The sequence below is a fragment of the Hypanus sabinus genome, chromosome 28 (assembly GCF_030144855.1).
Source record: "Hypanus sabinus isolate sHypSab1 chromosome 28, sHypSab1.hap1, whole genome shotgun sequence".
In the NCBI taxonomy this organism is placed as follows: domain Eukaryota; kingdom Metazoa; phylum Chordata; class Chondrichthyes; order Myliobatiformes; family Dasyatidae; genus Hypanus; species Hypanus sabinus.
Genome location: NC_082733.1, coordinates 27080414 through 27105987, shown reverse-complemented (window position 1 = coordinate 27105987; position 25574 = coordinate 27080414). Strand labels below are relative to the sequence as shown.

General features: G+C 40.9%; 1 protein-coding gene across 1 annotated transcript in view; it reads right to left on the bottom strand.

The window, feature by feature from the left end:
- The window catches only part of gldn (gliomedin), a 35553-nt gene that overhangs the window by 6272 nt on the left and 3707 nt on the right, over positions 1–25574 (bottom strand). The window contains exons 2-5 of the mRNA XM_059952798.1: positions 16631–16682; positions 5735–5761; positions 5529–5627; positions 4019–4174 (exon numbers count right to left, since the gene is read on the bottom strand). Coding sequence (XP_059808781.1) covers positions 4019–4174; positions 5529–5627; positions 5735–5761; positions 16631–16682 — 334 coding nt within the window. The remainder of the gene's footprint in view (positions 1–4018; positions 4175–5528; positions 5628–5734; positions 5762–16630; positions 16683–25574) is intronic.

The window sequence follows — 25574 nt, the reverse complement described above, 5'->3', positions numbered from 1 at the left end:
ACTGCTCAATACAAGAGGACATGGCTTTAAGGTAAGGGGAGGGAAGTTCAAGGGGGATATTAGAGGAAGGTTTTTCACTCCAAGAGTGGTTGGTGTGTGGACTACACTGCCTGAATCAGTGGTGGAGGCAGACACACTAGTGAAGTTTAAGAGACTACTAGACAGTTATATGGAGGAATTTAAGGTAGGGGGTTGTATGTGAGGCAGGGTTTGAGGGTCAGCACAACATTGTGGGCCAAAGGGCCTGTAATGTGTTGTACTATTCTGTCTATGAAAGACCCTATTGTATCCACCTCCACCACCATTGCCGACAGCCCATTCTACCCACTCACCAATCTCTCAGTAAATAAAAACTTACCCCTGACATCTCTGTATGTACTCCCCAGCACCTTAAACCTGTGTCCTCATGTGGATCTTCCCTGGCCTTTATCAAAATGACACCATGGGATCTCTCACCTTGATCTGGGAGAGTAGATTGGGGTCTCAGTTCACACTCTGAGAGAGCAGACGCCCTCAATGCTGGAGTCATCGGCCATTACATTTGTGACTCAGAAGTGAAAGTCCTTAACAACTGCAGGTCATGAGGTTGGAGTCATTTCAAGGCACAAACTTCGATTAGACTGAACTGACAAGTTGAGCTCCTCCAGTTCAGCAGCTTCAAGCCTGTTAAATACTAGGCAATCACGTAGTGGAGGCAGGAGTAGTGATGTGATTAATGAAGAGTCCCGTGCAATATGTTACCAGAAATAAAAGTAAACTTTTCCTTCCCTTTCTCCTATGGTCCACTCTCCTCTCCTATCAGATTCCTTTTTCTCCAGGCCTTGACCTTCCCACCCACCTGGCTTCACCTATCACCTTACAGCTAACCTCCTTCCCCCCTCTCCCCACCTTTTCTATTCTGGCACCTTCCTCCTTCCTTCTCAGTCCTGAAGCAGGGTCTCAGCCCGAAATATCAACTGTCTGTTCACTTCCATGGATGCTGCCTGACCTGCTGAGTTCCTCCAACATTTTGTGTGGTTGTTGCTTTGCACTTCCAGCATCCATAGAATTTCTCACGTTTATCATTTGTAACCTTCCATAGCTCTCTTTAACTAAACCATCAGGTGACCTGGACGGAGGATGCAGTACTTCTCGTTCTGCCCATACTGTTTGAGCACCACTTAGTTTTTACATTATAGCAGCTCAAAGTTTGAATTTCTAGTGTTAATAATACCATTTAGAACTAACTGGAATCTTTATAATATCAGTGTAGCCAAGTTAATTTACACCATATGTGAACCACTGGATAACAGAAGCTAAAACATAAATCTTATATAGGTGGTTCCACTATAATGCCTTTTTTGACAATGCGAATTGGTTATAACACAATTGATGGATTAGGGAACACCTGGCATTTCATGGGCCACATAGAAAATGTGATTAGGAACTTATGTTCAAATCTATGCTTTGAAGGCAGCCACAGTGTCTTCTGTACATGATTTCCATGACTTCCTATTATACAACATTTCTACAGACTAGCAGATCTACCTACATAAAAAGGACAAATCAATGGGTGCTTTCCTAATCTTCAGTCAATGGGAACTATGACAAAACTGGCTGAAGACTTTACTCTTGCTCAAGGTGTCTGTAATACTCTAGTGGAAAACAACAAAGAAATTCCCGGTATACCCTTGCCACCAAACTTGCCCAAATCGTAATACTGATGACACTTCAAATTGATTTTACTGAAATGCTTTGGGAACTGAGAGTGTGATGGATATACTGTTAAAACCCATTGAATATTTTAAATAGCAATTATGTTATTACATTGCTTGACTTTGTTGAATCTGCTATTTTCTCCAACAAAAAAAACACTAACTTTTATATCCTTTATTATAATAACCCACAGTGTCTCACCCCTACATCATTCATCTTTTATTATACTAGCTCTTGGTTTTTGAAATAATACATAACATTCCTCAATTCTGATAAGGTCTAAAAAAATTGTAAAGGGCAGTATAATGTTTACAGCAGAATGCCTGAGAAATATAAAATAAGGCTCCTGAAGTAGTTTAATTCAATACTTACTGTAAACATGTGCAAGTCAACACAAATATTAACACGGTAGTATTTTATGCAACACACAACATGCTGAAAGAACTGAGCAGGCCAGTCAGCATCCATGGAAACAAATCAACAGTTGACATTTCAGGCTGAGACCCTTAATCAGGGTTTTATGTTTTGTGTGTGAGATGTATGTACTATGTCGTGTAACTTGGTTTGTGGCTGTTTCATTTGGCAGTGTACATGTGTACAGTTGATTGACACTAAACTTGAACTTGAACAAAGCTTTTCCATGCATGCACTGCTAAAGTACACTCCCCTCCTACATAGCTCAACAAGCAGAACACTATAGAATAGAGTGAACTCTATAGATATGAACTATCATGAACTTGTGAGGGGAGTCATTTTCTATGATGCACTAAAAAAAGAGCTTCAGATAATAGCCACACTGTTCATGAAATTGCTATCAGACAGCTCTTTCCATAGCAGCCACAAAGGCTGATACTAAAACAAGGGAAAGATAGGAATCGAAAAGACTATGAAAATCAGGACTCATTAACATGATGCTGAGCGTCAATAGGTACTGAGCAGTGACCCATTGCAAAATTAAAATAACTTTATTATCTAAGTATGTGCATGTTACCATGTACTACCTTGTGGCTCAGTTTATTGCAGGAATTTAAAGGAAGATAAATGCAATAGAAATTATGAAAAACTATACATAAAGACCGACAACCAATATGCAAAAGAAGACAAAAGTGTTAATAAAAATTATCACCAGCTCTGGGAACTACGAGGGGTGATTGATAAGTTTGTGGCCTAAGGTAGAAGGAGTCCATTTTAGAAAACCTAGCACATTTATTTTTCAGCTTTGTCCCCTCCTACATTTACACACTTAGTCCAGTGGGCGTGGAGCATACAGATCTTGGACCTCCAGAAAGTGTCCACAGCAGGGGTGATTGATAAGTTCCTGGCTTGAGGTAGAAGGAAATGAGTTATATAGCTCTTGTTACATGCACATGCAGTTCAACTCTTTGAGTGATTATGCAGAAAGTTTGAAGTTAATAACTCAGCTCCTACCTTAGGCCACAAACTTATCAATCACCCCTGCTGTGAACACTTTCTGGAAGTCCAAGATCCATATGCTCCATGACTGCTGGATGAAGTGTGTAAATGTAGGAGGGAACTATGCAGAAAAATAAATGTGCTAGGTTTTCTAACATTGACTCCTACCTTAAGCCACAAACTTATCAATCACCCCTCGTAACTGGCACCCACACTAAGTCAACTATTCTTCTTGTTGATCCATTCAAAAAAAAAAATCAGTTGGTGGAGTTAGATGACTTTACTTACCTCTACTCTAAACTGATTCCACAACCTATGGACTCACTTTCAAGGACCCTACAACTCATGTTTTCAGAATTATTTACTTTTTTTTATTATCATCATTTTTTATATTGGCAATATGTATCTCCTTTGGCACAATGGCTATTTGTCAGTCTTTGTGTGAAGCTTTCCACTGATTCTGTTGTATTTCTTTGCTCTACTGTTAATACCTTCTAGAAATTGTATCTGAAAGTAGTAATTGGTGGCATATGTACTTTGATAATAAATTTACCTTGAAATTTTTGAACATTGAGTCATTTCTATAGGGCTTCCCCTTTCTGGACTACAGACAATTGGTAGTACAAAGAATGGGGCAAACATTTGTCCATTTACACACAAGAATGACAACCTTCAGGCTGGATCTCCAGTGCTTTTGCAGTGGCCCAAAGTAGATGCCCAGCAATTGAAAAGTACAACCAGTCAGAGGCACTTTTTAATACATTGACTTCAATTTCCCAAAACTCCTGCCATATCCAGAAAGAAGTGTATTTTGTAAATGGAGTTAGCAAAATTGTAACTATCATTATTAAATCCAAGGGAACAATGGCTATTTCACATTGAGTAGCAAACTTTAAACTTTCTGGATTACCTTCTAAAATGATCTCGTTGTGAGGTTCTCCTTTATCACCTCTTGGACCTGGTGCACCTCTTGGACCTGGTAATCCATCTAATCCAGGTGGACCTGGGTCTCCTTTGTCACCTCTTGGCCCTGGCTCTCCAGGATCCCCTTTTGGGCCAGGGGGAGCTGTGATTTGAAAAAGTAGTTTTGCTTTAATTCAAATGCTAATCAGTTGATTACTTTGTTATGAAAATACAATATTTATGGATATATAAAATAAGATAATATGCTTATAAAATCCACATTTGCCAACTGATGTTTTAGTATCCAAAGCTGTCCAACTCTTGATACAATATAATTTTTGAAACGTATTTCATGCTAAATTTCATCTGGCCAAATTAACCAAGAAAATAAGTAGGAACACACAGCAGATCAGGCATGCAGAGAAGCAAAGTTAACCTTTCAAGTCCATGAGACTTAGTTAGAAGATAGCCTTGAAATATTACCTCTTGTTTCTTGTCCCACGGATGCAGCTTGAATTGCTGAGAGTTTCCAGTACTCTCTGCTTCCATTTTAGATTTCCGGCAACTGCTGTGTTTTTCTGCTTGGATTTTCAAAGAAAATATTCTGTCCAATGTTTCTAAACGTTGGCATTCTGTACCATTTCAGGGACATTATGTTACAAGTCACCCATAACTATCTTATTTGCACAGTTAAAGACTTGTACTGGATTCTGAAAGTGTCCTTTAGTAGGCATGAGAGGCCCTCCATTGGTTGGGGTCAAGCATCCTACCTGTCTATGTGTTACACAAGCTAGGTCTGTACGATATAGAGACCAAACTGTTGCCAGGGAGCAGGCTCACCCTCCCCATGCAGCTGATGATTCCAAAATAACAGCAGAGACCATTACAGTTTGGCACCAGCAACGTCACAAGAGTTGCCAGTCAGCATTGAACTCAATGTAGGTCTTACTTAGCGACTCCAGCTCTCAATTTTTCTTTAGGGTTTACTCCTGAAGCCTTCCCCAAGAATGGGTACAGCCACAAGGCAGCGGAGGTTTGAGATCAGTTTCCTTTCTCCTAGACGAGCTGCCAACTATGATGGACGTGCCCCATCTTCCAGGAATGACTGGTTTTAGGGTGTCAGTAACACATCTTTGCCCCTTCTGACAGTAGAAACAGTTCTGCTGGGCTTAGTAACTAAGCCATATGTGAAAACCAAGAGGTGGACTTGCTTATCAGAGGTCATTTGAGACGCACGCTATTGGCAGAAATTAATAAGTAGTGCAAGCTTATCCCCACTACCTCCCCCGACTATGACAACCTTAAGTAGGCATGAAGATTACTTTCAACTTAAGTCTTGAAGAGAAATTCTGTAAAAAAAAAAGGTACTTTTTGTACTAACAGGTACAATACTAATAGTTTGAGAAAATGTACCACAGTACTCATCTGCCTGTCCTTTCCTCAGCAATATTAATCCATTATAAATGAAAAGGGAGATATTTCTGCGGAAAACAGCTGAGGCGCAGAAGATTTGCTACCTTTTCGAGCTCGCTTGCCTTCCTTCCCAGGTGGTCCAGGAATCCCCGTGAGTCCATCTGAACCATTTAACCCAGGTAACCCATCCAGACCAGGAGGGCCTACAGAAATAAGACAATCTATTAGCCCAAATTAAAGTGTCAACCAAAATTTGTCAGAATTCTTTGAAGCTTTAAAGAATAGTGTTGGTATAAATTATTTTTCCTACCTGGAGGTCCAACTGGTCCTGGTGGCCCTATTTTGCAAAAATTAGAAAAAAAGAGATTAAAATGTACCTTAGTCACCAGATAAAACATGAGAATACCACAGGGTTAGTGTGAAGCTGCATTGAAGTTGGGGAAGGATAGATTGATAGGGAGAGTCTTTGATGGGGTGAGGCCAGGATTGCCCTGGAGATAAGTGTAAATGATGTCATCTGGTCAGTAGAGGGTGGTCAGCAGTTAGGGAGGGAGGGAAGAAATTATCTTTTTTTAGATAAAGCTATAAAATATAAGAATTGCGAAATACAGAGGCACAGGAAGTACCCAGTTTATGAGAGAAAAACTGAGACAATGTCGTAGGTGGATGTCCTGGCCCATTTCTGATTGCCTGAAGTATGGAGTGTTGCAAACTGCAATTTGCCCAGGCAACATCTGCTCGTTTCTCAAGCCTAAGCTGGGTCTCATTGTTACAGTGTGGGAGGCAACAGACAGAGTGGCAGAGGGGTAGGGAATTAAAATGGCAGGTCAGTGCTGACTCCAGATTGAATGCAGACGCTGCATAAAACATCCCCAAACCTGTGTGTAACTTCTAAAGAACTCTAGTGAGCAGGGAATGCAGTCGGTACACCAGAGAAGAACATGTGAAAGCGAGTCTCTGCCTCACCTGGAAACATTGCTTGGGTTGGGAAGAGGTAAAAGGACAAGGTGTCAGGTCCAGCAGTTGTACCGGGAAAATGCTGTATGATGAAAGGCACACCCACGAAATGCTGGAAGAACTCTCTATGGAGAGAAATATAGAATCGATGTTTCAGGCCGAGGCCCTTCATCAGGACATAAAGATTTGAAGTTCCTGAAATGTCAACTCTTTATTCCACTCCAGAGATGCTGCCTGACCTGCTCGGTTCCTCCAGCACTGTATGTGTGTTGCTCTGGATTTCCAGCATCTGCAGAATCTCTTGAAGGGAGGTGGTTGGTGAGGACAGTAGAGTGGTCCAGGGAGTCAGGAAGTCACAAACAAAGTGCCCCTTTCAAAACATTAAAAAGGGAGGGAAGGGAAGATATGCCCGATAGTGGAATCTTATTAAAACTGATGGTAATTGCAAAGTGGTTTGGGAAGGTGTGAAAGATATTCTATTAATGAGGGAATTTAGTGAGTTCAAACACACTGTGAAACCTCATTAGAGTCATTCATTTAAATTAATTAGTTCTGCACTGCTTAGGCATAATCATCCAGAGGCCACAATTCTGTATAAAATCAATGTACCCTTCAGAGGCATGGATTGCTTAAGGACATTTAGCATGGTTTTGCTAAAGCAACATATCCAATAAATCTACTTATTTAAGGTAGCAGAGGACCCTGATTAAAACTGTTAATTGGTATTGTGCTTCAGACCTTCAGAAAGGTGCACGTGACAGATGGAATGATAGGTGCAGAATGATAATGCCCTTTCCAAAAAGTATTCCCAGATCTTGTTCCAAATAATCTTGTTCCTGGCCCTGCAGAAGTAGCTAACCTTGTCTTTTAGTAACACCACAAAGCCAACTGTAAACTACACACTCCCCACGTGGATACACAAGCGATTACAGATGCTGTAATCTTGAACAGCAGATAACCTGCTGGTAGATCTCAGGGACTAAAGCAGCATCTGTGGATGGAAAGTAACTGCTGACCTTTCGAGACAAACCCACGTGTAAGGATCAGCTGACAGGCAGAAGGCTTATTTGGAATGCTTGCTCAGGCTGCTTGTAGTGGAAATGTGGGGGTAGGGCTTCAAAGTGGTTCGGACCAGATTCAGTATTTACTGTCCGCTCTACTAGAACATTCACATCACTAAAATGCAGTTATATCTTAATCACATCATAATACCTTGATTTGTAGGTCTAAAGTGACCATGTGGTCCTGTTAACGGGAAAGTATGATCTATTAGTGTGAGCATTTTAGGTTTATTCATCACATGCACATTGGGACACACAGTAAAAAGTATTTTTTGCATTAATGACCAACGCACCCAAGGATGTGCTGGGGTCAGCTTGCAAGTGTCAGTACACATTCCAGTTCCAAAGTAGCATGCCCACTAAGAGGTATCAGCTCCTTTAGCTCAGGCATGGAAAGACCAACCCTCAGCAGTAACGAAGACCAACAACAAAAACAGCTGACCCTCACCTGTGAGTCTGCTGTGGGTCACCTACTATGTTCAGTCCAGTGTGGCCTCCTGTATATCGGTGAGACCCGATGTAGATTGGGAGACCACTTCACCGAGCATCTACGCTCTGTCAGCCTGTAAAAGCAGAATCTCCCTATGGCCACCCATTTTAATTCCAGTCCCCGTTCCCACCCTGCTATGTCCATCCATGGCCTCCTCTGCTGTGGTGATGAGCCCATACTTAGGTTGGAAGAATAACGCCTTATATTCTGTTTGGGTAGCCCCAGCTCTCCTTCACCATTTCCCGTCCACTTTTCCCTCTTTCACTTCATCTCCTTGCCCACACATCGCCTCCCTCTGGTGCTCTCCCCCCCCCCCCCCCCACCTTTTTCTTTCTACTATGGCCTTCTGTCTCTTTCACCAATAAACTTCCCAGCTCTTTACTTTATCCCTCCCCTTTCAGGTTTCACCTATCACCTTGTGTTTCTCTCTCCACTCCCTCCACGTTTTAAATCTCCTCAGTTTTTTTTCTCCAGTCTTGCCGAGGGGTTTCAGCCCGAAACGTCAACTGTACTTTTTTTTACTACAGATACTGCCTGGCCTGGTGAGTTCCTCCAGCATTTTGTGTGTGTTGCTCAGATTTCCAGCATTTGCAGATTTTCTCTCATTTGTGACCTTGCCACCAAACGGTGAACGTGTTTCTGTGTCACACAACTCTATGACAACATTCCACTGAGGCGCAAATAAACAGCAGTCATTTAAAATGATTCAAGTGTTTTTCCTTTTCCCAAAGGACACTACATCAGGCGTTACCAACTGTATTGTGTTCCCAGAGATTTCCAGCGATCTCCTGTGAGATTTTCTAACAGCCCCTCCCCCATGCCACTCATGATTTAACAAAACAGCTTTCAAATATAGATTCTGCAACATTGAACTTTGATGACCTGACCTCTCAAATTCAGTAAAATGTCAAATGACAATTGAAGCAATCAGACAGCATTGTTGAAACTCAAGTTCAATCTCACACGCTCCCTCGTACATTCAGTTTCGCTCTCACTCAACCACTTTTTCATGCACACAACAATTTTTCAAAGTATTTTTAGACTGCTTTTTGGGTACAGCCAATACTTCAAAGGCCAGTCACTAAATAAAACCTCTCAAGCACCCATTCCTTTTTCCCGTGAACAATATTAAATTAGTTTTTAAAATAAATGCTTTTCTTGTCTTTCAATACATGTTCAACAAATTAAAGGCTTGCAAATATATATGTATTTTATTTGTTGAGGTAAATGCTTACAACAGGCCCTTCCGCAGCAAGGGGCAGCACCCTCCAGCAACCCACCTATTTAACCCTTGCCTAATCTCAGGGCAATTTACAGTGACTAATTAACCTACTAACTGGTATATTTTTGGAATGTGGGAGGAAACCGGAGCACCCGGTGGTAACCTGCTCATTTCACAGGTAGGATGTATAAACTTCTTACAGGTGGTGTTGGAATTGAACTTTGAACTCCAGCGCTTCAAGCTGCAATAGCGTCATGGTAACTGTCATGCTATCCTCACTCCCTATTCCCAAATATCCTTCTATCCTATCCTAAATATGACAATAAATTAATTGTTTACAGGTTGGAGGATGATTCTGATGAATTTTAAGAACATCTTAAAATAAAATATGCAGGTATGCATCTAAGGTTTGTTGACATTCATTCTGCACGTTACTACTCCCTCAAAGTGCAGTATCTGCTGCATTGCTTCTGAACTATTTCCAAAAAAAATATCCATTTGCACCATTTTTCTTTGCATTAATTGCATGCATTTTTGTACATGCTTGGCAGCTTTTACACACATTTCCTGGTGAAATCCTCATTGGGACAGGCATTTCCAAAGGAGGAAATTAAAAATTGTTAAGCCATTTCACTGCTAAGTATGGAATAGGAGAACCTATCCGTGATCAGCTGATCAATAGTGGGGGAAACAGAAGGATTTTTCAATACACCTGGATTTAAGTAAGGCTGCCCTGCCTTGTTTGTCTGCTTGTCTGATATTGTAATGAGAGACGCAGAGATGGCAGAGGAACTGAATGCGTATTTTGCATCAGTCTTCACAGTGGAAGACATCTGCAGTATACCGGACATTCAAGAGTGTCAGGGAAGTGAAGTATATGAAGAGAAAATTACAACTGAGAAGGTGCTCAGGAAGCTTAATGGTCTGAGGGTGGATAAATCTCCTGGACCTGATGGAATGCACCCTCGGGTTCTGAGAGAAGTCGCTGCAGAGATTGCAGAGGCATTAACAATGATCTTTCAAGAATCGATAAATTCTGGCATTGTACCGGATGACTGGAAAATTGCAAGTGTTACTCCGCTATTAAGAAAGGTGGGAGGCAGCAGAAAGTCTGTTAACCTGATATCAGTGGTTGGGAAGCTGTTGTAATCGATTGTTAGGGATGAGATTACGGAGTACCTGGAGGCACATGACAAGATAGGCCAAAGCCAGCACGGTTTCCTGGAAGGAAAATCCTGTCTGACAAACCTACTGTAATTTTTTGAGGGAATTACAAGCAGGGTAGACAAAGGAGTTGCAGTGGATGTGGTGTACTTGGATTTTCAGAAGGCCTTTGACAAGATGCCGCACATGAGGCTGCTTAGCAAGATAAGAGCCCATGGAATTACAGGGAAGTTACTAGCATGGGTGGAGCATTGGCTGATTGGCAGAAGACAGAGAATGGGAATAAAGGGATTCTATTCTGGCTGGCTGCTGGTTACCAGTGGAGTTCCACAGGGGTCGGTGTTGGGACCGCTTCTTTTTACGATGTAGTCAATGACTTGGACTGTGTTGCCCTTAAGGCATTTATTTAACTTAATTACATTTTCACTTTAGTAATTCATTTGTAACTATTTTCTAGTTAAAGTTAAGGTTCATAATTACGTTGCAGTTGTTGAAGGTAAATTCATTGTCTGTGATATATCGCGGCATGTGATGATGTCACACCCGGTTTTGCCGCGTCTTGTGGGTAAATACCAGTTTGGAGAAACGGGAAGGCGGGGGCTTGTGTGTGCAGGATCAGCGTGAGAGAAGTTCCATTTCTCTGCACTAAGAAACATCATAGAAGCAATGCCATAAGTTCATATGACAGTCGATAAGTTGAAGTAAAAATGTTAACATTGATTCTGTTAAAAGAAATGACGGTTGATAAAGTTTATTTTCTTGTGCTATTGAAAGCATTGCTGGATAGTTTGTGTTGAAGTGTATTTAAAGCTGTTGATGGGGTAGGTAGATTCTGACTATATGTTGTTCTTTAATGAGACTTTAATATAGTTTGTTGTAGTTCTACTTTTACAAGTATTTATGATGCAAATGTAATGCCAAGAAGGAAACAAATACTGTATATATTTTGTGTTGTTTTATCAACACAGTTTTCACCATACGTTCATGTGGAAGAGTGAACAGTAAACGGTTAATCTTGCTGCAATCCTGTCCTCATTGACTTCGGTTTAACTTGGTGTTAGTCAGAGTTTCTACACCAGGCACGAGAACACTACATGTACTATGGGATTAATGGATTTGTGGCTAAATTTGCCAATGATACAAAGATAGGTGGAGGAGCAGGTACTGTTGAGGAAACAGAGAGCCTGCAGAGAGACTTAGATAGTTTAGGGGAATGGGCAAAGAAGTGACAAATGAATTATAATGCTGTAAAGTGTATGGTCATGCACTTTGGTGGAAGAAATAAATGGGCAGACTATTATTTAGATGGGGAGAGAATTCAAAATGCAGAGATGCAAAGGGTCTTGGGAGTCCTTGTGCAGAATACCCTAAAGGTTGAGTCGGTGGTGAAGAAGGCAAATGCAATGTTGACATTCATTTCTAGAGGTATAGAATATAAGGGCAGATATGTGATGTTGATGCTCTATAAGGCACTCATGAGACCACACTTGAAGTATTGTGTGCAGTTTTGGGCTCCTTATTTTAGAAAGGATATACTGACTTTGGAGAGGGTTCAGAAAAGATTCATAAGAATGATTCCAGAAATGAAAGGGTTACCGTATGAGGAATGTGTGGCAGCTCTTGGGCTGTATTCCCTGGAATTCAGAAAAATGAGGAAGGATCTCATAGAAACATTCCAAATGATAAAAGGCTTGAACAGATTAGATATGGTGAAGTTATTTCCCATGGTAGGGAATTCTAGGACAAAGGGGCAAGACTTCAAGATTGAAGGACGTCCTTTTAGAACTGAAATGCAGGGAAATTACTTCAGTCAGAAAGTAGTAAATCTATGGAATTTGTTGCCACGAGCAGCTGTGGAGGCCAAGTCATTCAATGTATTTAAGGCTAAGATAGATAGGTTCTAGATTAACCAAGGCATCAAAAGGTATGGGATGAAAGCAGGGGAGTGGGGATGACTGGAAGAATTGGATCAAGCCCATGACTGAATGGCGGAGCAGACTCTATGGGCTGAATGGCCTACTGCTGCTCCTATATCTTATGGTCTTATTATTCAAGAATAATAGCCTTGGAAATCATGATGCACAGGTAACTGTTGGCCATGGTGTGGACAGTTAAGCTTCCATTCACTCATGGTTCCATTCATTTTCATGGTTGTAGCATCCTGCCACCTCACTGGTTGAGCATATAAGTTGAAAAAGGGAAATGTGCATTGCCAATCTGACCTGGAATGCATTGAAGTATGACACTGTACAAGAGGGACAGTTTCCAATAGTTTTTCTTGTTTGATAGTCAAGGTGGTCAGTTAAAAAGAGTGTTTAACATTAGACCTGAAGGTTTTCCAGATATTTACAAAATAAAAGCTTGATTTCTTAAAGGGAGTTGTACAAGTCAAGTCCTGAGATTATGGATTAGGTGTTGAATATGTCTTTAACTGTGTAACATATCTTCTCATTTGCTTAATACAACTCACCGTTATCATTCTGCTCCCAACAACGTCTACTAGTTAGGTCCACCTTCATATATTGCTCTGTACATATAATCAGGAGTGCTGCAAAATACACCTATTTCAGCTTGCATATGTTGCTGGCCACATTGTCATGATGATCACATCAATCAAATTGATTGCATGACACTGCCATATATCCTCCACTGTGCAGGAATGAAACTCACAGAAAGATTCCAAATGTTAATAGACCTGAACAAATTAGATATGGCAAAGTTATTTCCCATAGTAGGGGAGTCTAGGACAAGAGGGCACAGCTTGAGAATCAAAATACGTCCATTTAGTACAGAGGCGGAGAAATTACTTTAATCAGAGGAATTTAAATCTGTGGAATTTGTTGACACAAGCAGCTGTGGAGGCCAAATCATTGGGTGCATTTAAGGCAGACATAGGTAGGTTCTTGATTAGCCAGTGAATCAAAGGGTATGGGGAGAAGGCAGGGGAGTGGGATGGCTGGAAGAAATGGATCAGCCATGACTGAATGGCGGAGCAGACTCGATGGGCCAAATGGCCTAATTCTGCTCTTATATCTTGTGGTCTTCCAGAGGTTTAAACTGACTGTGTTAGGAAGGATGTAACTATTGGGTGATTCAAGCCAAAGCCTCCCTATATGTGGGCTGGGAATGGTGTCTGCTCCCACTTGAGCTCTGTAACAAACATCTGTATCCAGAAGTAGATACAAACAACCAGCTGGAGCAACTCGCCAGAGTAGGCAGCATCTCTGGGAGGAAAGGAACTGTTGGCCTTGAGTTAAAACCCTTCACCAGGGCTGTTTCTGAGGCAATATGGTCAGAGTCAGGATTCATGCACCTCCAATCTGGAACTGTCCTCAGAGAATGACAGCAACAGTGAAACCATGCTCCCCGATAGCTGCTCTGATCAATGCGTTGTAACAAATGTTTTGCTAGAGGAACGCAGCAGTTTGAGCAGCACCTGACAGTGGAAAGGAACTGTCCGTGTTACAGGACGAAACACAGTGCCAGTCCTGGTGCAGGACTTCGAACCAAATGTTGACAAGTCCTTCCCGCACACCTCCCCACCCCCACCAATGGATGCTGCTCGACCTACTGAGTTCCTCCAGCAGATTGCTTTCTGTTCCTAATTCCAGGAACAGCACAGTGGCGCAGAGGTCTCTGGCTGTCCACTCTATCAAGTCACCTCTCACCCTCCTTCTCCCAAAGAGGAAAGACCCAGCTTGCTCAACCTATCCTCATAAGACACAAGAGTCGTGGTAAATCTCCTCTGCTTCTACATCCTTCTTACAATGAGGTGATCAGAGCTGAACACAATACACCAAGTGTGGGCTAACTAGAGTTTTATAGAGCTGCAACATCACCTCACAGCTCCTGAACACGGTCCCTTGACTAATGAAGGCCAACGAATCATATATGTTCTTAAACATACTATCAACTTGCCCTACAACTTTGAGTGATCTGTAGATGAGAACCACAAGATCACTCTGTTCCTTCACACTGTTAAGAATTCTGCCATTACCCCTATATTCTTCAAGCTTGACCTTCCAGAGTGAATCACTTCACACTTTTCCAGATTGAACTCCCATCTGCCACTTCTCAGCCCAGCTCTGCATTCGATCAATGATCCTTTGTAACATATGACTACCTGCCCTACCACCGAACTTTGTGTCATCTGCAAGCTTAATAGCCCACTCTTCCACTTTCTCATCCAAGTCATTTATAAAAATCAAAGAGCACTAGTCCCAGAACACAGCCCTGCAGATCAAGCAAATCGAGCTGATGCATTCTTTAAGAAATGATAGAAATAACATGCACAAATTTTTGGTGAGTTTCAGTCTGGCACTAGTATTGGTATTGATACTAGTTTATTAATGTCACATGTACCAAGACACAGTGAGAATCCTGCCTTAGTTACTGTTTATACAGATTAAATTATTACACAGTGCATTGAGCTAGAACAAGGTAAAACAATAACAATGCAGAATTTAGTGTCAAAGCTATCAAAAAAAGACAGTGAAGGTAAAATGCATGATCATGACGAGGCCAAGAGTCTATCTTATTGTACAAGAGACTGACAATAGCAGGACAGAAGCTGTCCTTTATCATGGCTGTATGTTATTTCAGGATATTAGATCTTCTATCCAAAGACAGAGGGAGATGAGAGAATGTCCAGAGTGCATGGGGTCTTTGATATCACTGAGGTAGCGAGAAGTATAGACATTGTCCATAGAGTGGAAGCTTGTTCCTGTGATGTGTTGAACTGTGTCCACAGCTCTCTGCAGTTTCTTGCACTCACATACAGAGCAGCTGTTATATCAAGCCATTATGCATACAGACATGATGCTTTCTACGGTGCACTGATTAGAACTGGTTGGAACTGATGAGCACATGCCAAATTTCTTGACATGTCATAACCACTTTCACACACACTTAACCCTGCAAAAATATGTACAACCCAATTTCTCAGCAACTATTTCTGAGCAGAAGCTTTCACACTTGGGGCTGAGAGAAAAAGAATGTTATTATCCCAAAGAAAGCAATACCTAATTGGCAGTGAAAATGAAACACCTTACCGAAATACTTCAGTATGGTAAAAATAAAAAAATCTCAGTTCAGCCTGTCATTCTACTGTAAAGGTCTGTAGCTAGAAATGTGCATATGGGAACGTTTGTATGTGATCGAGTTAATGGGTATGTGAATAGATATTTAAAGGGGTTTGTAACCCAGCACTATAATGTAAAATTGCTTACAAGAAGACTCTTTGTAGGAAGCACAATTTGGACTAGTTACTGGCTTTTTTCACTCCTCATCTCCTGACTAGGACCAAGACGATGTCTGGGAAATATCACAACACTGAAGTCATGAATGCAGGGTTAAGTGTAATACACCCCCCACACTGGAAGTACCATCAGCAGAATTTATTTATCACTTATTTAGTGATACAGCATGAAGAAGGCCATTCCAGCCCTTTGAGCAATGCTGCCCCCAGCAATGCCAGAATCCCAATTAACCCTAACCTAATCACAGGACAGTCTATAATGACCAGTTATTCGACCCTTTCACAGTCTTTGGACTGTGAGAGGATACCGAAGCACCAGGTGAAAATCCACACATTCCACGCGGAGGACGTACAGAGACTCCTTCCAGAACAGCGCAGAGTTGAACTCTGAACTCCAGAACACCACGAGCTGTAACAGCATCACACTAACTGCCACACTACCATGACACCCTCAGTGGGAGCACATCTAACCAAAAATAATGGATTTTCAAAATTCCAAAAACCACCCTTACTCATAAAGCCACTTCTGGGAAGATCCCTTTAGAAAACCACCCACAACTATGCTTGTTGCAACTGGGCAGATATCTATTTCTGCTTGCATTACATCTAAACATGTCCATCTCCACAGAAGCAAAATTGAAACTGATATAAGGATTTCCATAACAAGTGAATGATTGAAATATACATCATAAACCATGCAGTGCGTATCAGAACTTCCATGCCTTGATGTCGTTTACCGTTAGCGATTCCTCCAAGTTCACATCAGCCAAGACATGGCAACACAAGCATGCAATCTTGCAGGTTGTTATGGCACCCATACACAGTACTCCTTTTAATACTCGTTCACTGAGCAGCCAATTTATATTTAGTCCCACAAGAAGCCTCACACACAACTCACAAAATTTAATTAACATCAGCAGATTTTCTAAACTTTTTCTAAGAATGACACACTATATTCATAACAAAGAAGAGCATTTATAGATAAGTCATTTAATATCATTTCGATTTCTGTTCCAAGATTCCAAAAGAAGTGGGAAACTTTTCCGAAAACATACCTGTTAAGCAGATTCCTTTAGTGCTGTTGCAAAGGTCCACTAATATCCGAACCTGTAGAAAAATGTAATCATGGTTATATTTAAAAAGTCCTTCAAAGAAACTGATGCAACTTACTTACTATGACATGGAAGGAAGGCAGTTGGGCCCATCATCCCCAAGCCAGCTCTCAGCTGAGCGATCCTACCAATCCCATTCTCTCGCTCCGTCACCCTAAATTTTCCTCTTTCTTGCACGTTAATGCTCCCTGATTTATTTTGCCCCCCCCCCCCATCTACATCAAGGGGTTAATTTACAGTAACCAACCACCTCACCTTTAGGATAAGAGGAAACCAAAGCACGCGGCTGAAACCTCCGCACAGACAGCACCTGAGGTGGGGATTGAACCCAGGTCACTGGAGCTGTAAGATATTAACAGTAATGGCTGCACTGCCATGTTCCTTTGGAACTGTTCTCATTCCAGCTGAGATTTACCTGCGACATCAAAATGGCTCAGAATAAAACAGGCACCACTATTGGGTAAGTGGGGGTGAAACTGGTGGGAGCTGCAGCAGCCCTCTGTCAGTCGACACCCAGGATGAACCACACTAAGCAGTTCTTTAAATTCATGGGACCACATAACTACAGACTTGCTGAGATGTGTAGGCAACTTCCAGGACCTCCTCTCTGTAATGATCTAATTATCTTTTTTCATTGGCCTAAATAGGCAGAGAAGGAAATTTTATTTCTATAATGTTACCAAAGTTACAAGTGACGTTTAAAAATTGTGGACAGTAATAGAAAGACTGACAGTAATCAAAGTAAGCAGAAAGAGTAATAGATTAAAGTTAATGTCTGTGGTTCAGTCTTACTCTGAGTGCTTGACCTGATCAGATCTGATGTTTCAGAGGGAAGAACTTGGGGCAGAAGGAATAGATCAGAATGCAAAATAAATCCATCAATACAAGAATATGACTTTCTATGATTTCAGCAGTGGAAGAAATCAGCTGCAGCCTGGAAGAAGACGCAATTTTGCAAAACTTTCCATGTGGCATTAAAGAAAGTTGGCATCTCTGATAGAGGTCCATAAGACAATAAGAGACAAAGAGAGGGTGGACAGCCAGCACCTTTTCCCCAGCGTGGAGGATGATTTCCTCCAATCATTCTAAGGTGACTGGAGGAAAGTATAGAGGGACGCCAGAGGTAGGATTTTTAACACAGAGAGAGGTGGGTGCGTGGAAGAGCTTCTGGGTGTGCTGGTAGAGACAGGTGCATTAGGAAGATTTAAGAGACTCTTCATTAGGTACATGGATGAAAGAAAGCTAAAGGGCTATGTCAGAGGGAAATGTTAACTAGGTTGAGCATTTGGCATACCATTGTAGACTGAAGAGCCCTGTTCTGTGCACTACTGTTCTATGTTTTATTTCCATTGTTGTAAATTAACTAAGGTTTGGTTGCAAGGAACATCAGCTATTCTTCAGAATATAATTGTAGTAGATATCTCAGTTAGATAGCTACATGCAAAAATTAAAATAAAATTAGACCACACAGCTACTGATTGACACAAAGAAACCTGGAGGTTTCAGATAACAATCATTAAAACTTAAGATTCTGGTTGCGAGAGAATCTTATCAAATGTTCTAGAGGTAGTTATATTGGTACCTTCGTTACTTAATTATTTGAATGGTTTATAAAATAAATGAACCCCTGCAGCACGTTGCTTTAAGTACATTCATTATCATCATTATCCCCACCCCACCACCCAGGTACATTACTGACATTCACATCTACATTGCTACCGCACAGTCCTCTAACCATTACAAACATCAAAATTTATATGATAATACATCTGGTGTTGAAGGCTGTGGCTCCAATCTTATGTCCCCTCGAATATAACGTGTTAACAACCCTTTTATTTTACTTGGAAGTGTCAGTATTCAAATGAATTCAAAATAAACTGAACAATGGTGTTGTGAGGTCACTATTTTGAACCCATCTTGCATTTAATATTTGACTTCAAAGACATTTTAGTTGTTTGTCTGAGTTAACTGTAATGGACAAAACAATTATTCAAGTTCAGTGGAAACAAGCCCACATTTCTTGACTCTTACTACTCCTTAAAACTACACTGAACCCTCTACTAAAAGAGTAGCACAAGTGGGAGAGATGCTGAATCTCAGCCCCAGCAACCACAGTTCAATTCTGACCTCAGGTGCTATCTGTATGAAATTTGCATGTTTTCCTTGTCACTGCATGGGCTTACAATCCAAAGACATGCTGGTTTCTAGATTAACTGGACCGAAGGTGATAGGTGTATGTGGGGCATAAAAATGTGAAAAGTGTAAATGGCTCAGCATTAACTCGATGGGCCAAAGTGCTGTTTACAAGTGATACTGTTCTATGATACTCTATGACAATATAATGATATTGTGCTGCCTTTGACTGGTATTTTCTCCAAGAGGACCACAACCTTGTTGTAGGGTTTGGAGGCTTGCGTGCCTCAGTGACCTGGGAAGCTATGCTGGCTGGAGTCAGAGCTTTATGCTTTGGCTCTTGGAAGGGTCACCCATACAAACAGGTCAAAGGGTAGAAGCCAGACTAAGAGTGGTCCACCGCTCTTCCAGTTTCGGGGGTTCAGCTCTGGGATAACAACCCTGACTGGTATAACAAAATTGTTACGGAAACAACAATGAAGATTTTTTTCCACCCGGGACTTGCATGACTGACAGTAGTGAAAACTAAGAAGAAGCTACTGATAATGATGAAGGAATCTCCGAACACCACCAGAGATGCCAGACCTTCATTGCTGCCCTAAACGCCAGTGGCATAACAGGCAGTAAGTGAGTGTAATAATATTTGATGGCTTTACTCATTATAAAGAGCTTAAATAATATTATTCACATATGATTATTCAATCTCATGCAGAAAGAACAAATTCTATTTCCAAAATCAGCGTTTAAATATTAAATGTGGTATAAATTTAATATTTTTTGATGTGAGGAATTATTGCTTATTGTGGCTGCTAATAAAATGTAACCCCGGGCTGAGCCACCATCTTGAAAGAAAAATTTACATTTAGAAAAGTTAAAGTCCACAGGCATTTCCACATGTAAGGATTACATTATCCCACACAGTAATGAGTTTCAGACACCAATGAAAATCTCAGAGGAAGAATCTAGTTGCTGAGCACAATTTGCAAACAAGTACAGTAAATGTAGAATAACTTTCCTGCATCAATAAAGCAGATTAACTGATCGTATATTTTGCACATATCATTGGGAATCTTTCTTAAAACAGAAATTTTACTGTAGCACTTCTTTGTCAAATAAAAAAGAAATGATTTGCTTGTGAAGCAATTTGTCACTTCCCTGGGGTATCAAAGACATTCAAATGTAAATAGGATAGGATATTCCTCTTGGGTTTTCTTGGTGTGATTCCCCTGGCTTTAGAACTTCCCAGTTACCAGCCTTTAGTCTTCCGGGAGGTGTGAGTGTAGGTGCTTGGGCCATGTGAAGGTTGGTACTGTTCTAACAAAGTCAGGTGTCCTGGGATCACCACTCTGCCGAGCAGAAGATCTGTTCCATTCTTTTTGCTGGGTAAGGAGTGTGGAATTGCATCAGTTACCCTGTTCTTCCATTAGGAATCCTGCCCAAAGAACTAATACCAGGTTAGACCAGGCAGGACCAGACCGTAGGCAATTAAGGTACATTTAGAATTTATTTTAAACTTCAAACAAACTCATCAATTAAACCTTTTGATAGTTTATAATTTGTTCTTACTATTTATGTTATGCTGTCGGTTTTATTAATTTTAAAAAACCAGAATGTTTCTGAATGTCAGAAGCATTTATGTTTTGGTAGCACTGACAGTCAGCTAAAATGGGAGAGTGGTTTAGCCAGGTTTCAGTTTCCTTATTATGCCTGGGTAGGACTTTGAATCCTTCCCCAGCTACCAGTTTCAAGATTCCTCACTTCATGCAGATTTTTTTCAAGCAAAATGCTTTGATGTAGAGATTTATAAAAAGTTAGTGCAACCTTCCTTTATGAATAAGCAACATGTGGATGGATCCATTTTTGATATAACAGTTCTGATATAACTTCAGTCCATCTCAGCCACTTTGAGGATCTGAATTCAGATATAGGTCCGGCTACTGGAAGATTACAAATATCCTCCCTGAGGAACATTAATAAACCAGATTTTTAAATGATATTTTTCATGGTCACAATTACTCAAAATAATTGTTTCCCATTCTGGATTAATTAACTGATTTTAAATTCTCTAGCTGCTTGTTAGGCTTGTGAACTTTCTGCTTCCAATCTTTAGACCAAGAATCTAAGTATGAATCTGTATGCCCTAATTAATGACCATAATATTGCTCCCAGCATTACTTATCCAATTCTTTCTGAACATAATTATCGAATGTGTTTCAACTAGCCTTTCAATTAACATATGCCAAATCATAATATTTCACTATAGTACTTAAAGAATATTTTCCTTTATATCACTTCTAGCTAATTGCATGATATCTTCATATCCTGCTTGCATGGAACTTCACCCACTAGAAAGAGTTTCTCCTCATCTACCCTGTCACCCTCCCTCATGGCCCTCAATCTTTGTTAATCTCCTTGCTCCTTAATGAACAACATGGGTTTCTCTGACCTATGAACCTAAACCTTCTCTTTCAGGTCTTGACGTCCTTCCTAAATTCTGATGCCTTGCCTTGGACGAAGGATATACATAAAGCTGAAGATCCCTCACTTTGTAGCTTTTGTGTGACCTCTGCCTTATCCAGCTAAATTTGCTTTCTACCTCAAATTGTATAATTTATGTAAACCATGCAGCTGCTCTTTAAATGAACCTTTTGTTTTAGTCAGACAAGTTTTCTTTAACAATTGCCAACCGTTTGAATCATTATTTTGATTTACACTTTGTTTTCAATTGCAACATTTAAGATATGAGAATTGCAATGGTTTAAATATTACAAATAAGGTGCATTCTTCAAATGTATACAAGCTACTTCCTTAAAATGTATGATGAAATACAACCCAACAAAATGTATCAACATGGAATAATCCTTTTCGGGTCTTATCCTATAGTGATTTACATGTATTTAAAGTATTCTTATGAATAATTCATTCTTTATAAACCACACAGCACTTCAAGGTATTCCCAGTTGAATTAAAAGTCCATAAGTCATTGTCACATGGAAATTCCTAGTTCATATATTATCAATAATTTAAGAAGAATGAATGCGCCTGCTTGTCAATCTGTCTCTTGTGGGAACTGCATGATGGACGTTTACACCAATGTCACAACTAATTGTTCATGGCTGCCTTCTCCAGATGTAAATTTTTCTTGATACTACAATTTTTAAAAAAATCTGTTTAGTTAAACAAAATTTCCACAGGTAAGGGAGTCTTAGGTCCCACACCTCCAGGTTCAGGAACATTCATTACCCTTCAACCATCAGGCTCCTGAACCACACCTCAAATCTAAACTACTGTACTTCACAACCTATCGACTTACTTCTACAAATCATGTTTCTAGTATTATTTATTTATTGATTTTTCTTGTATTTGCAGTTTGTCTTCTTTTGCACATTGATTGTCAGTCTTTGTATGTAGTTTTTCATTGGTGTGGTTATTTTTCTTTGTTCAACATTTTTCTTTTGTTCTTCAACATTTGTGTTTAAAACTCTAAAGTCAAAATAATAAAAATTTATGTCATTTCTATTTGGACATCTTGTTTAAGACACTACACAATAACTTGGTTATGTCTTGTTAATAAAATGAGATGAAAATAATTGATCTTTAATCATGCAGGTAGACATAAAAAAGCATTTTCTTTCAGTTGTGCTTGGCTGTTACAATCATTGCTGTTGATAGTGTTCAAATGTTTTCAAGAATACATTTTCATCTCAACACCTAGACTGCCCACTCTTTATAAAGCTAAGATTCTCACTGATAAACCATGCAAGTTGTTAAATAGTAAGTGTATTGTTTGTCACTTAATAAGAAAATGAAAGGCAACTAACATCTACATAGGCTTCATTTACATCGGATCTTTCATATCCTTTCTAGAATGTTCCAAAGTGTTTGACAGCCAGTGAGGTAGTTTTTAAGTGCTGCCACTTGTGCAGGAGATGTGTGAGCAAACTGTAATGAGATAATGACTGGATAATGCCAGGTGAAGGATACACAATGGCCAGAACATACTGCGTACAAATCTTTCGCTTCTTCAAAATTGTGACTTGGGGCTTTTAATTTTCACCTGAGAGCACACCAGGACCCGTAGTTAACATTGCACCTGAAAGGTGACATCGCTGACAATGCCACTCTCTCTCAACACTGCACAGATTAAATTAGCTCAGGGGTTTCCAACCCGGGGTCCACTGACCCTTACTTAATGGCTTAGAAAAGGCTGGGATCCCTGGATTTGCTTCATTTCTCACATGCACATCAAAACATACAGCGAAATGTAATAATCGTGTTGATGACTCATACAGTCTGCACATATTGCCACATTTCCAATGCCAACATAGCATGCCCACAGCTAACCCTACACGTACATTCTTTGGAATGTGGGAGGAAAATGGATCACCCAGAGGAAACATACACGGTCAAGGGGAGAATGTACAAACTCCTTACAGACTGTAGCGGAATTGAACCTAGGTGACTGGCACTGTGACCTCATTCACTGTCCTCATTCAGCACTGTGCTTAGATTAGATTAAATCAGCTTTATTTGCCACATGTACATCACAACATACTGTGCAGTGAGTCGTTGCATCAACGACCAACACCGTGTTTGGAGGAAGGGACTAGGTGCCAAAGAAACTGCCAGGGCACTTGAACAAAATCCTTCTGACTTAAAAGGTGAGTTTGCTGGCATTGCCCCCACAGCTAACACTTTGGTCCTGCCAGCTCCTGGTGTTCATGGGTAGCAAGATAATTCCGATTTTGTTTTTCTTCCATCTGGGTGGTCTCCAACCCAATGGCATGAACATCAACTTCTCCAACTTCTGGTATTTTCTCATCTCCCACCCTCCTTCCTGCACACTCTCCTTTTCCGTTCCCCATTCTGGCTCTCCTCTTACCCCTTCTCTTTGACTTCCCTGCCTATCACATTCCTCTAATGCTCCTCCCCTTTCTCCCACGGGCTTGTTTCTGTTCTGTACAATTCTATTATTTTCATATTAGCCAGGCAATGGTTATCTGCAAAAAGAGAAAGCTTACCAGCTCCCCTAGACAATCAATGCTAACACTGATCTTTATGATGGGTAACATAATCAGGAGGGTCACCATTGACCAGAGCTTAATAAAACCATTCAGATAACAAGGGCAGCTCTATTAGAGTCATAGAATCATGGAGAAGTACAGCACAGAAACAGACCCTTTGGCCCATCTAGTCCATGCCAAAACCATTTAAGTTACCAAATCCCATCAACCTGCACTGGGACCATAGCCTTCCATACCCCTTCCGTCCATGTAGCTATCCAAACTTAAAGATTGAGCTTTCCTGCACCACTTGAGCTGGAAGCTCATTCCACACTCTCACGATTCTCTGAGTGAAGAAGTCTCCCCTCATGTTCGCCTTCAACTTTTCCCCTTTCGTATTCTGTAGGATTTTCATCATGACACGGAAGGGAGTCATTTCGCTCATGAAGTCCATGACAGATCTCAAAGCATTCTCATCAGCCCAATCCCGTTATCTACTCCCTCTCGCATGCCCTTCAACTCCACCTTAATGTTGTACGGTTCACCTACACTAGGGATAACACAGCTGCCAACTGACCTACCTTCTTGTCTTTGCAATGTGAGAGGAAGGAGGATGAGAGCCTATTTGATAAGAGTTGTACAGTCGGCCCTCCTTATCCACGAGGGATTGGTTCCAGCACCCCACACGGACAGCAAAAAACGCGGATGCTCAAGTCCCTTATTCAACTGGTCTCAATCCAGTGGACCTTAGGACCCAGTGGAACCCTAGACCTTATTTAACCTGACTCAGTGTGGTGGACATTAGGACTTGGGGGCAGAGCTCTGAATCCGCAGTGTTTCTGTTCACGAAAATAATCACCATCATGATTGAAAATAAAGTGGAGATAATAAAGTGATCGGAAAGAGGTGGAACATCATCAGTCATTGGAAAAGTGTTAGGCTACAGTCGGTCAATGATCGGAACAATTTTAACGGATAAAGTGAGAAAGGCTCTGCCCCGATGAAAGCTACAATTATTACTAAGCAACGCAGTGGTTTAATTATTGGGTTTTGGGGTTTGGGGTTTTTGATCCTCCACATCAACCCGGCACGGATGGAGAGCGCACTCGATAGTGGTCTGTCACTGGATCGAACTCAGGAACTTCCCGAGCCCGGCGCTGAAACATACATTCTTAAGTGCTTTATATACATAGAAAAGTAAAATATATACTATATACTAAGACAGATGTTTGACTAACTGACGCTAAATAATACCAGATGTACCTGTACCGACTTACATAGTAAGAGAGCTTCCAATTTTTTTGATCCCGATCCACGGTAACCTATGCACATCCTCCCGTATACTTTAAATCATCTCTAGATTACTTATAATACCTAATACAATGTAAATGCTATGTAAAATAGTTGTTATACTGCATTGTTTAGGGAATAATGACAAGAAAAAAAGTGTAATGCTTGAACAACAAGTGCTGGAAGAGCACTTCTGGGTTTTCTCGATCCGTGGGTGGTTGAATTCGCGCATGAGGAACTCGCAGGTAAGGGGGGCCGACTGTATAAGATTATGAGTGGCATAGTTAGAGTGGGCAGCGTGCCTTTTACTCAGGGCTAATACCAGAGGACAGTCAACGTTTCAGGCTGAGACCCTTCGTCAGGACTGAAGAAGGAGGGGGCAGGGGCCCCATAAAGAAGGTGGGGGGAGGGTGGAAAACCAATCAGAGGAAAGATCAAGGGGTGGGGGAGGGGAAGCAGGG